General features: G+C 45.0%; 1 protein-coding gene across 1 annotated transcript in view; it reads right to left on the reverse strand.

Moving 5' to 3' along the window:
• Positions 1-11200: 11200 nt before the first annotated feature.
• Positions 11201-14314, reverse strand: part of UBXN7 (UBX domain protein 7) — a 76761-nt gene continuing 73647 nt past the window's right edge. The window contains exon 11 of the mRNA XM_082251869.1: positions 11201-11831. Within this exon, the coding sequence (XP_082107995.1) occupies positions 11670-11831 (162 nt within the window). The 3' untranslated portion in view covers positions 11201-11669. The remainder of the gene's footprint in view (positions 11832-14314) is intronic.

Raw genomic sequence — 14314 nt, forward strand, 5'->3', positions numbered from 1 at the left:
GCTGTGCATGGTAGCCAATCAGCTTCTAAAGCCCCGTACCCACGTACCGATTGTCGGCCGTAAATATTCGGCTGCCGACCGATCGGCCGTTTGTAGGCTTGTTAGTATGATGCTTCCAACAGCCGACAGCGCATTTTCGGCCAAACAGAATCTGTCGTGCAGACTTTAAAATATTTGTTGGCCGTCACCAGAACGGCCGATTGTTCGCTAGTCAGTACAGATTTCGGACGACAGACAGCAGATTAGCAAGACTGGGCATGCTCAGAAAAGAAAAAAGACAAGGAAAGTTAACCATCACATGACATCACTTCTGCAGTCGGCTGTTGTTGGCCGACAAAATTCGTGTGCAGTCTTTTGCAGTTTTCAACAGACACGACAGCCCTGGACAAAAGACGGCCGATCGTTCGGCCGACGATCAGTACGTATGTACGGGGCTTAACTTCCACTCAGGTTTGACAAACAAACCTGGAACCTGTTCTGTTTCTATGCAGACCTGCACCAGATTTTTTACTCTCCAGTTTTTGTAAATCAACCCCAAAAAAAGTCCATCTTTTTAAATGAAACAATGATGGAGAGAAACTTGCATAGCTCAAATTACATCCGGACAAACATGTTCTGTAGCTGTACACAAGGAGTAGAGAGGGGAATGACTCAAAGGCTCAAAAAGAGGCTTCAGAGGCACCAAAAAGGCCAGATTTAAATATCATGGCGGCAGAGAGGATTTGAGCAGAGAGTGAGCAGCCAAAAGGTCTCTAGACCTTCCTGCAGACCCAATTGCAGGAAGGAAAGAATCCATCCCATTGACAAACACCAAGCAAAGGTTATCTTTAACATCAGATTGTGGCCTTACTAGTCTTGAGCTTCGTAGGGAAAACACTCCCAGAGATGCTTCCCGTGTCCTAAAACTAAGGCTGGGTTCACACACATGCGAATTGGATGCGGTTTTCCTGCATCCAATTCGCATGACAGGTGATCGAGCCAGGTCACACAGGTCCAGGGCGCCTGCGGTTCAGCATTCAAAGAGTCCTGTATGTCTTGTCCTGTGGGTTCGATTCAGGCGTGAATTCAGGCAAAAATTCAGACCTGATTCGCACCTGAACTGGTGAACAGGGATGCGCCGGACCCCAGGCGCGAACCCATGGCCACATGTGTGTGAACCTGGCCTTAGGCTTCAACAGCCATTGACCAAGAAACGGGATGGTAAACTATTTCTTGGGATAGCAGATCTGGTTCATCTGGCAGAGCCCAGTGCACATCTGCAAGAAGTCTTTCCAAGGCAGCATACCTTACTCTGGGCCAATCTAGGGCTATGAGATTCCCCGTAATGTAATCAATATCAATCCTGAAAAACAGATAGAAGGAAAGGCGAAGATCAGATTGTACTGATTCCACAGAGCCTCTAAAGCATCCACTGCTTCTGCCAGCACGACGTCCTGCCCAAGACAGGATTTGCTCTTCCTCTCCTTATCTCCTTAGTAAACCTCCCCAACCCAAAAAAACCTTCTGCAACAGGGACTGAGGCAACGACTGCTTGGTCCAAAAGACCAGAGAGCGCACAATGTATATCAGCTATAATCTGAAGGGACACATGGAAATTGGAAGTTAGAAAGCAAGGAGATTGCAGAGAAAACTCAAGCTTAAAACCCTGGGACACCACCTCATACACCTATGCATCAGGGAAGCAAGACTTCTGAATGTCTAGAATCAGACACGTTGCAACTACAAATGAAGGTTACTTCCATGCTTACCCTACCTTGTCCCGTCTAGCAGGGGCCCATTGCAGTAAAGACCAAAAGCAAAGCCTGATGATAAAATACACCAGATGGCAGCAAATAAGGTGGGGAGACCACCTGCAGCTACCAGGTGAAGATTCTTGATTGAAGAGGTAAATATGCTAGAAGAAATTACAGATTAAGTCTTGAATCAGTGTAGCGGTAGAAAGACTTGTAACCTCTTAGAACACTCGCAAAAAAACTAGGGCATGTTGGTAGAAAGATAAGGCTTGGACTACGGTTTTTTTTTTTTTCTATTTACCAAGGTCTGAGCCTTCTGTAGGCAGCAGTTTAACTTTAAGGTTTCAGAAATCCTGTGTCATTCTTTGGGCAAAAGAGAAAGCAACGTACACACAGCGCATGTACAAAACATTCTTGCAGCACCATCTTATATTTTTGCATCCTTGCATGGTCCTGTGACAGTTTGTCCTATACCAGTAGCCAGACTGCTCTACTTTCAGATCCCCATTTCAATCTATCTAAGCCACACCCTGCAGCAGCTCCTATTACCTACATAAGAGAATTCCAGAATGCTGGAGGAATAATGCCTCATACACTAAAAGCACAGTCGTAAGCCAGTTGGTATCCAGGACTATTTGTATAGCTGCTTGGACTGAAAATTTCAGACTTCAAGCTATGTCAGCTCTATTGTAGAAAGGAGGTAGATCTGTGATAAAGTCTAAATCCAGAAGTATAGAAGCTTGAATATCACAGCTGGTACTTCTTGTACCTACCTCCTCTCTACATGTATGAGCTCCTCTGTTACCGACAGCTGGAGGAACCAATAAATTGCTTTTTCTGAAGCCATGTGTGGAAGGCTCCTTAGACATTAACTATTATTACATGTATTAACAGTCTGAGTTTTAGGTGTCAGGCAGAATAACATTTGGTTAGAATATATAATTAAAAAGAAAAGATCATTAAAGATAATCCTAAGGATCAAAAATGGATTTTTGTAAGAACTTACCGTAAAATCCTTTTCTCTTAAGCTCATTGACAGACGTAGTCTTCTTGATTCTCAAGAGCTGGGTTATGTTGTCTCCGCAGGAGTAGGACTAGGCAGAATGACAAAACGTTCTGGCTCCACCCTAGGGGGCAGTCCCTGAGGGTATATCCTCCCTCTCTCTGCTACAGGGAATCAGTTCTGTTTAAAGCAGTACAGAGAATTTAACCCAACCCAACTCAATGATAGAGGGGCGGGTACTACGTCTGTCAATGAGCTTAAGAGAAAAGGATTTTACGGTAAGTTCTTACAAAAATCCATTTTTCTCTATCGCTCATTGACAGACGTAGTCTTCTTGATTCTCAAGAGCTGGGACATCCAGAAGCAGTGCCACAAATGAGGGGTGGGATTGACAAAATCAAATCCAATCTAGTAGGCCCAACCGGTGCCAAACTAGAAGTTTTAAAGGCTCATTATAAACAAAGAATGAGACTAAAAGAAAAAATTTTCCAACGGAAAAAAACCCTCGAGGTAGACCACTGGTCTCCTCAAATTGCGGCCTGCAAAACCTTGCGGCCAAATGAGGCATCAGACGATGCCATTACATCAACTTTATAATGTTTAGAGAAGGTATGCACCGACGACCAGGTAGCCGCCTTGCACACCTGGACCACTGACGCCTGATGGCGAAAGGCCCATGACGCACTAAGTGCCCGAGTGGAGTGCGCCTTAACAGGGAACGGGGCTCCCGACCCTTAATAGAATAAGCCTGCACTACCGTCTGTCTGATCCATCTGGAAATGGTTGCGGCAGATGCAGGCAACCCCTTTTTGGGTCCATCTGGGATCACAAAAAGTGAATCCTTCTTGCGAAACGAGTCTGTCGTTTTCAAGTATACCCTGATCGCCCGGACCACATCCAAGGAGTGCAAAGCAAATTCCCGAGGATGACTGGGCTTAGGACACAGGGAAGGTAATACAATTTCTTCATTCAGATGAAATTCTGAAACTACTTTTGGTAGGAAGGATGGATTCGGACGAAGAACCACCTTATCTCTATGAACCACCAGATATGGTGAACGACAAGATAATGCGGCCAGTTCTGACACCCTGCGTGCAGAAGTAATAGCCACCAAGAAGGCCACCTTCTGGGACAACGTGGGTAGAGGAATCTCCCTAATATCTTCAAAGGGAGGTTTCTGAAGAACCGACAACACTAAATTAAGATCCCAGGGGGGTAACGGCGCGTGCACTGGCGGAGCCAGATGTCGCACCCCCTGGATGAAATTCCGCACCAAGGAATGAGTAGCCAAAGGCTTCTGAAAGAAGATGGCTAATGCTGAGACCTGACCCTTGATAGTACTCAAGGCCAGTTTCTGCTCAACCCCTTGTTGCAGAAAAGCCAATATTCGACTAATCGAATAAGACCGAGGACGGAACCCCAAAGGTTCACACCATGCAATGTAGGACTTCCATGTGCGATGATAAATCTTTCTGGAAGTCGCTTTCCTTGCTTCAACTAGAGTAGGAATAACTGAAGCTGACAAACCTTTGTCCTTCAGCACCTGGGTCTCAATAGCCAGGCCGTTAAAGCCAGCGATCGTAAAGCAGGATGGAGGATCGGTCCCTGAGACAGTAGATCCTCTCTGAGAGGAAGTCTCCACGGGACGTCCGCCACCAGTCTGACCATGTCGGCGTACCAAGCTCGACGAGGCCAGTCCGGAGCTACCAGGATTACTGGGATTCCTTCCTCCTCTACCCTGCGAAGAAGTCTTGGCAGTAACGCGAGAGGAGGGAAGGCATATATTAGCTGGTATTGCCCCCACGGGGCGATCAGTGCGTCTGCGGTTTCTGCTAGAGGATCGCGGGAGCGAGCCACGAATCTCTGAACTTTCCTGTTGAATCGTGATGCCAACAGATCCACATCCGGGGTGCCCCACCGTAGGCACAACTGGTGGAAAACGTCTGGATGGAGGGACCATTCCCCCTGATCCAGGGTCTGACGGCTGAGATAATCTGCCTGCCAATTCTCCACCCCCGGAATGAACACCGCAGAGATTGCTGGAACAAATCGTTCCGCCCAGCGAAGAATGCAAGCCACTTCTTTGGCCGCTCGGACACTCTTGGTGCCCCCCTGGTGATTGACATAAGCCACGGCCGTGGCATTGTCCGACTGGATCCGAACCGGGCTGCCCTGGAGCTGCTCGGTCCAGTGAATCAGACAAAGTCTGATCGCTCTCAGTTCCAATACATTTATCGGTAATCTGGATTCTTCCGGGGACCAAAGTCCCTGGGCAGATAATTGACCGAGAATTCCTCCCCATCCGGATAGACTGGCATCCGTGGTCACTATCGTCCAATATATTGGCAGAAATGACTTTCCCTGGCTGAGCATTGGAGACCGAAGCCACCAAACCAGAGACTCTCTGGTCTGTTTGCTCAATCGTATCTGATTGTCCAGGGATTCCGGATTCCGATTCCATCTGAGGAGAATCTCTTGCTGAAGAATTCGGGTATGGGACTGGGCAAATGGGACTGCTTCGAATGAAGCCACCATCAACCCCAGAACCCTCATGCAAGTCCGAAGGGAAGACCAGCTGTTGGACAGTAACAACTGGACTGCTGATTGAATCTTTCGAAGTTTCCCTACCGGAAGAAACACTCTTGTCCTGACTGTGTCTAGAATTAGACCCAGATATTCGAGCCTCTGGGTGGGAACCAGAAAAGACTTTTACTGGTTCACCAGCCACCCGAATTCCTGTAAAGAAATCATAGTAATTTCTATGTTTTGTAGCAAGGTCTGAGGAGACTCTGCATGAAGCAGAAGATCGTCTAGGTAACCTAGAATCGATATACCTCTTTGGCGCAGAAGTGCCAACATTGGGGCCAACACTTTTGTGAAGACCCGCGGAGCCGTGGCGAGACCGAAAGGTAACGCCACAAACTGATAGTGGTTCTCCTCTACGGAAAAGCGTAGAAAACGCTGATGTCCTGCGAAAATGGGAATGTGAAGATAGGCGTCCTTGATGTCTATGGACGCTAGGACATCCCCTGGATGCAGGAAGGCTGCTACCGTGGGAATGGACTCCATTCTGAATCTTCTTATGTTGACGAAAGAATTGAGTGCTCTTAAGTCCAGAATTGGACGCACTTTGCCCTCTTTCCTGGGTATTGTAAACAGGTTTGAATAAAACCCTTGAAACCGTTCTGTCCAAGGAACGTGGACTACCACTCCTTGTTGTAGTAGATCTGTGACTGCTCTCCGCAGATCTTCTAGACGATCCGGAGATAGTCGGATATTGGAAGGGAAGAATCGCGCCGGTGGGAGAGATCGAGTCTCGATCTTGTACCCTGACTTTATGACTTCGCAAACCCATTTGTCCGGGATTCTGGAAAGCCATGGATCCGGGAACCGGTGAAGACGTCCCCCCACCCCAGTTATGGGTGGGGGCGCACCTTCAGGCTTTGGATGGTTTATCTTCAGGTCTGGAGGGGGCGGGCTTTTGCTTGCCCGACCAACGACCCCTGATGCCTCCTGTAGGAACCTTGGAGGACTTAGTTTTTCCACCCGCTGGACGAAAAAACCTCTTGTGAGCAGAAAAAGAAGGCCCTCGTCTTTGACGAGTTCCTCTACCTTTAAAATTTTGCGGTAAAAAGGTGCTTTTTCCACCGGTGAGATCCTTAATGATCTCATCTAAGTTGGCTCCAAATAGACGTTCTCCTGAAAAGGGGATATTAGCCAATGCTTTTTTGGAACCTTGGTCGGCTATCCAACCTTTTAGCCACAGTGTACGCCTGAGAACCACTGCTGAGACTGATGCTCGCGCCATTAATGGAGTGGCGTCTAACGCCGCATCACATACAAACTGTAACCCCTGTATCATTTGCTCCAACAAATCTGATACCGCCTGAGGGACTTCTTCTAAGTCCCGGCGTAACCACTTGGTCCATTCAGTTACAGCCTGCGAAACCAGACCAATAGCAATTATTGGCCTGAAAGCTGATCCAATCAAGGAAAACATGGTGCGAGACATAGCTTCTATCTTGCGATCCACTGGATCTTTAAAAGACGGAGCGTCTTCTAAAGGAATAACCGTGGCTTTATTCAATCTAGCAATTGGTGAATCCACCACAGGTGGTTTTGTCCATTTCTTAATAAGGGTTTCCTCAAACGGATAACGCCTGTCAATGCGTTTGGAAATATTAAAAGTGCGTTTTGGCAGACGCCATTCTTCATCGATTGGATTGCCAAAACATTTGGGCAATGGAAAAACCTTTGCCACTTTGATGCGCTTTTTAGTCCCAAAAGGGATCTCAGTTTCAGCTATTTCTGATGGAATACCCTGTAACCTTAAAGTCTCTTGAACAGATACAATGAGTGCGTTTACCAACGCTTCCTCTCGGGCTATGGAAGATGCCGAAACATCCTCCTCACTGTCTGAAGAGACAGGACCCGAGACACCAATACCAGATGAAGTACCTGCAACTGCAGAAATAGGCTCAGAGTCTGAATCCGAGGTTTCAGATAATAAGGGGTTAGGCGGGGGTCGCTTTCTTGCGCCCTGTCCCTGACAAGCCACTTCCACCCGGGACACAAAAGTTTCCATAATGGCTGACAAAGATTCAATTGTCAATGGGGTGCTGGAGGATCCCGCAGACCCCTCGAGGGGATCCGGAGGAGATACATGAGTGGCAGGGTCCATGTTAATACAGGACACTTTTGCCAGCAATAAACAAAAAAACCTTTTTTTTTTTTTTTTTTTTTTTGTGTGTCTCCCCCTAGCGCAATAGCGCCCCTCAGAGTACCTGCTTCTCGATCCCAGAGAGAGAGAGAGGGACCCCCAAGGCTCACCAACCGATGCAGTGCAGTTTCCAACAAACTGCAGCCAGCGTCTGTCTTACACAGACTGGAAGGAGCTGTTTGCTTTTTCCCGGGCAGAAGGCGTGGCTCCGCCCCCTGTGTACGCCTTCCGGCGTTCCCAGCCCTCCACGAGGAAGCTGGGCTCACAAAACATGGCCGCCCCCATAGAAGAGACATAAGACTCCAAAAACATGGCGGCCGGCGTGACCTGAGGACATACATGCATTCGGTCTACGGCAAAATGGCGGCGGACCGCCGATATAGTCTTCCCAGCACATCCACCTGCACTCTGCTGAGAGGTGACATATGGATCTACAGAGATACACTGCACATAAGGTAGGATTATACCTCCTATGTTTGCTGTAATGTTACAGTCTGCTGGGTAGAGTGTTAGCTCTTGAACCAAGTCCACTTCCCACAAACACATGCTGTATTACAAGGGGGACTTGTAAGTGTCAGATATATACTGACCATATCTGGAGGGGCCCATAATATATACTGCCTCATAAATGAGGAAAAAAGGGAACGTTTTACTCACCATACCGAACCGACAGGCACCCTCTCTTCATAATACCCTCTCCACCGAGGTGGGGGTTTGTGGACGCCTCGACTCTCTGGTCCTGGCGTCCAAGCGAGCTTTTAACTCGCAAAGTCAGTCCCTTTACTGGAACTCCGTCGCGGCCGACTCAGCGCACTGGTCTGCACGCGCTTTTAGGCAGAAACCGGGGTGACCACTGGATCTCACATCCAGCCCGTCGCCCGGCCCCGCATACTTACTTGAATATGTCGCGGCCGACCAAGCGCAATGCCTGGTCTGCACGCGCTCGTAGGCCGGCTGGGGTGACCACAAGTGTCGCCCAGTCCGGCATTTTTGCTTGAAGATCTCACAGGAAAAAAACACTGGAGAAAACTACCTAAAAAATGTCTTTTTCTTAAAGAAAAAAAGTCTTGCCAGGACCAAAAGATCCCAGCAAGGAACTTAGGTCCTTACTCCTGACTAGACAGAAAAAAACTGATTCCCTGTAGCAGAGAGAGGGAGGATATACCCTCAGGGACTGCCCCCTAGGGTGGAGCCAGAACGTTTTGTCATTCTGCCTAGTCCTACTCCTGCGGAGACAACATAACCCAGCTCTTGAGAATCAAGAAGACTACGTCTGTCAATGAGCGATAGAGAAAACACATTTAGAATCCTTTATCTGTGTTGTTTCTGCATGCACACCTGAGAGAGCAGCATAGAGAGAACCTTCCGTAGTGGTAGGATAGTCATGGTCTTACATACATCAGCGGGGTTTAAAGGGAAGCTATAGTCTATTTTCAGTGATTACATATTTTGAGTTATAAGAAAGCATACCCAAGAGCATTGTTTTTATTTTCACTTTTTACATGCTTAGTATGTTTTATTATTTTTTAGACAGAGATTGATTGGTATCCTGGTGGCTGAATATGAATATCAGATTGAGCAATCAATTGCTGAAGGACTGTTGAGACAAAACATTTACACGTGCACATCCATACTGCTAAAATGAATAAAGCCTTGTGCTGATTATTTTTGAAATGCTCACAATACTGAGTATGGGTTATGATTATTTGGTCATTTCTGAACCCAAGGAGGACAAAAAGCCATTGAGGAAATTAAAGGAGTCTCTTACCACACAGCCATTATTTTGCAAGATAAAGCCTCAATTACCTGCCTCAATATTTTGTTGTCAATATAAGCAGTGTGACAGACTTGCATTGAGGGACAGCAATGTATAATTCCTGTGCAGCACTACTATGCAGGAAGCATAGGAAACAATACCGACCCAATATGGCCATACCATTACATATATAAATGCAGGTTTTAGGCATGAACACTACTTCATAAGATGATCAATCCAATCAAAACTACACGCAAAACACTTTAAAAAGACTATAGATTCCCTTTAAATAAAACAGTGTGTAATGTAATCCCAACTAAAAAGGGAAATCCAAGGGTAGTGTGGGATACTGAAAAGAATCTGTATGTGATGACAGCCTTATCAGCAAGAAGACCAGAGAAGTGATCCTAAACATATTTTACAGAGGAATGTACAAAGTAATCTACAGAAAACATGAGAGGGGTTATAGCTGTTGTAAACGTAATCACCATCATACAAAAGTCAACTTTCATTGCCCAGCTTCAGAAAAAAAAAATAGTCCTACTAATATTGTTCTCAGGAAAATAAAATTGCCATCATGCAAATATTTTAAATATATAATAAACCCCCCTAAAAAAAATGTAATAGATTGCAGTTTACCAGTCCTTAGATGTCGTGGCAGCATTTATAATTACTCAGGCATCTTTCTTCCTTTATTTTGACCTGATAATGCCGCAAATAACACACTTCCCGCCCCACTCACTTCTCCACTGTAGCTATGGAGGCAGCCATGGTTGTCAAATACATTGTACTTTGCCCACCCAAACAAACATGTCTGCCTTTGGTCATCTCCATTACATGGTAATTAGTAGGATTAGTCTATTGCGCAACAAAAACAAAAAAGGATGTTTGTGCCGCCTTCTCGGGTTACATTAAGTCAGTGGCCCTCAACCCTGGCCTACAGGGCCCACTAACAGGCCAGATTTGCAAGATAACTGAAATACATCCCAGGTGATATAATTTGCTACTCAGTGATTGCAGTACTCTAGTCTGCATCTCCCCAAGGTACTACTTAAAATCTGGCCTGTTAGTGGGCCCTGAGGACCGGAGTTGAGGACCACTGCATTAAGTGACAAAGATATAGAGTTTCCAGTAAGATCAATTGGTATTTTCTGTACTTGCTGAAAACATTCTTAGATGTGGTGGCTACATTAGCTTTCCTATTTCAGATTAAAAACTGGTATGTTGCAATATATTACCTTTTTGTTTGTGTGTTTAGATATACCTTATTTAAAATGAGCAATCTAACTTAATTCAAGCTTTCTTATAGTGAGATTTGGCTATGCTTTCAGTGTCTCTGATTCCTCTTTCCAGTCATCCTGGACAACCTTTCAGCATTATACCTCCCTTGACAAGATCCTACAGGGGCATCAGGGTGAATATGAAGACATACAGATATATTTCAGACGTACAGAGTTGGTAATATGGACATTCATAACCTGCGGGAGAATGTGCCAAACAAAATAGATTGGTGCACAGAATGATTTTAAGAATGAAAATTTAGAAAAGTGTATATTTTTATGCAGATATGTTGATCTATGACAATATGATAACTTTAATGGACAATGTTTTGTAGACTGCTCCAGGATAAGGGCTCTGCAAACAGAGTGTCATACCTTTTGCAAGACATACATTTGCTGCTCATGTGACAAAAGATAACAGATTACTGCCTGTTACTATAAACGCCAAGACTTATTTCACGGCACACCCAAAAAATTCTCAGGAACCATTTTACTGAAAGCATCATACAGCCATTTTCAAGAAATCCTGAACATCTCTCAGCAGTGATAAGGAGTCTTCCTGCACTCGAGTGCCTGTTTATCCTTGACCTCTATCTAGAAGAGACATGACCAGTAAAGCGATTTTCTGTATGAAAAGTAGCAACTCTTTCAGTGTTCTCTGCCATCAACTATCCCTTCATGTATCGGATAGAACACAAAAAAATACTGAGATTCAAAATGGCTCTAATTGGAAAAAGAAAATAAAAAAGCAAATGACAGCAGTCTAAGATAAAAGAAAAGCACAACTGCAGGTTCTGCAGCAACAAGTAATAAATAATCTGGAAAATATCCTTGAAATTCCAAATTCATACAAAAAAATATATATGACTATCCAGATATAACTTGAGCTGTACATTTCCTGAAAGGGTGGCTAGTAGTACCTGGTGTCCACGGATTTATCCAATAGTAACAAAGAGATAAGACTTATGAAGTGACAAGTGTGGAGAGTTTCAATGTACGCACATCCTGTGTCTTCACAGTGTACAGCTCTGTGCTCTCCTCAATAAGTCCTGCGTATCTCTTTGGCGCTTTCCATTCCCAAGTATTATGAGCCGATGATGAAACACAAACAGGAGACCAAAATATAGTAGTAATGACAAAGTAATTGATGGAGAAAATAGGGAAATTTAAGAGTCATTTAGTTCCTTTCCTGTACAAATACAGTCTCTTGAGGACACAAGCCTGCTTCCTGTAATGTGATGTCATAGTCCAAATGCGATAGCTTTCGCCTGGGAAAGTTTGTCAAGAGCTCAAATCGCTCGTTGGGGTAACCGTTTAGCTGAACATGTTTTACCAAAGCCTGCCAGGAAAGATGAAGACAATGTTACAAATAAATGGCATCATAGAACCATATCATGCTGCAAAATCATGTACCCAGCCTTGCTCCAAAAGCTTTGTTCAATACAGCCAAGCTATTACACCATGGTAAAGCCACCAATGTTATTTATCACTCTGCCGCTAAGTACCTTGCAAAATCTGCATATTATAGCCTCAACACTTCAAACTGAAACATACTCCCTCCTTCCCTTATACTAGTCATTAGAGATGGCCCCCTGGTTTGGTTCTCACCAGAACTCTCGAACACCGCAAAAGTTCGGAAACCGAACCCCATTAATGTCTATGGGACCCAAATTTGAAAAATCAAAAGTCCCCATTTCGAAGGCTTATCTGCAAGGTACTGGCAAGAAAAAGGGTATGGGGGTCCGGGTACTGTCCCAGGGGACATGCTCTCCCCCCCAAACCATACCAGGAGACATTCTCCCCCCTTCCCCCAAAGCACCTCATCCCCATGCAGCAGCAGAGCTTTTTTTTTTTTTTTTTTTTCAGAAAATGGTCCAAAGGTCGCGGCGGGATCATCAATGGATCTATATGGGAGGACATTGTTTATTTATTTTTTTTTAATAAAGGAATTGTCAAAAACTGCCTCCTGTCTTTTTTTTTTTCAACACTTTTTGTGGGTGAATGGGTAGGGGTACAATGTACCCCATACTCGATCACATACTGTAGGGGGGGGGGCTGTACTTGGGGGCCCCCCTGTTTAAGGGGGCTTTTAGATTCTGATAGGGCCCTTGTCCTCATCAACATGGCATGCAGAGCACAAAGCACCCCCTAATGTTGAGGGCATGTGGCCTGGTATGGTTCAAGAGGTAAATAGATGGTCTTTCCTGGCTTCCCAGGCTGCATGCTCAGATAAGGGTCTGCTTTGGATTTGGGGGGGACCCTACGCCATTTATTTATTTTTTAAACATTTTCTATTGCCTCCAATGTTTATTATTTTCATTCAGCTGTCAGCAGGGAAGCCCACTGACAGCTGATGACACATTTGTTGTTAAGGACACCATGGCTGGCTTCCCGGCCCGTTCCTTAACATCCAGCTATTCATTGTGCCCTGATTGGGCAAAGATTTGCCCAATCAGGGCTTGGAATGCACTGTGCAGCGCACACTGCATTGTGGGTTGCTCGACGGGAAAACATCCCACTGAGCGGCCAGCAAATTCTGGTGTTCGTTGAACAGGTGATTTTTGGGCCGCACTTTTGCTCAGTTCGAGCCCTTCGCCCATCTCTACTAGTCACCAATGCTATACAAAGAACAGCTGTGAGGCAAACCACTGAATTTACATACACATGATATCATATGTTGGGTTTTGGTGCAGTAGATCTCAGCACAGGGCTTTTGGTACCAAAACTAAGAAAAAAAAAAAAAAAAAAGCTGCTATTTCTGAAGTGCTCCTCAGCAATCTCTACTGTAAAGCAGACCCTAAAACTCTATTCTCAGGTACCCAAACCCCAAACAATTAGCCATGAAATCCTAAACTGCTCCGTAACATTAAACCTGTAAAATAAACCCCTAACATTGACCCCCTAAACCTACACCCTAACACTTTACCTCAATCAAAACCCTACCCTCAAAGCCATATGCTGGCAACCCACTAGGTAGTTTTGTTTTCCTTTAATTCCGTTAAAAATGATTTTTAATCAACAATGTCCACCCAGATGTTTTGTGCTGATGCTTGAAATCAGAAAGCGTTTGTGGTCAAAGGTTTACGAAAGCATCAGATATGCCAAGTATACAGTATGACTAGCAAAACAGTTGACCTTAACCCCTAAAATGGCTTTAACCCCTCTGGCAGTATACTAAATGATAAGGTCTCCTTTCTAGAAAAAATAATAAAATGCATATTTTTGCAGAAATAAAAATGTGCATTCATTATTTGTTTCCTGAAGGAGCCTGGAAAGCATGGTTCCCGTGAGCAGTGGAGCAATTTCAGGCTTCCGCAGAAAAGTCCTGCAGCTTTCTGCCCATACCTTCATAGGGGCTGTCTGAAAGCAGCAGCACTTATGAACGAATTACAAAAGAGAGCTCATCGGCGCCCTTGCAGTTTATTCAAAACTACAAGGCGTCAGCCACAGTGACTGACGGTACTTGTAGTTCTTTTACAGGAAAATGTTAATGAATGACGTGGCTGTGTGTTGGGTTCTTCTCCAAAAGCAACAGTGGCTGCTGGGTAGAAGATCCCCTGCCCACTGTCACACTGAGGGAGAATTTGGGGAATCGGGGGAACTGGCGGCAGGAGCTAGAACATGTAACTTGTTCCACCCTAAATACGGATGGAGCATGTAACAAGTTCCAATCCAAAGGGGGAATTTATCTTTTAATCCAGTGTATGAGTCCCCAGCAATGAAACAGAGCTAAAACCAATAAACTGTGACATACTGAGTGTGTGTAGACATATATACAACAATATAAACACCTACAAATAATAAATTGCTGACAGTATTTCA

The sequence above is a fragment of the Pelophylax lessonae genome (genome assembly GCF_965119305.1).
Source record: "Pelophylax lessonae genome assembly, chromosome: 3".
Classification (NCBI taxonomy): domain Eukaryota; kingdom Metazoa; phylum Chordata; class Amphibia; order Anura; family Ranidae; genus Pelophylax; species Pelophylax lessonae.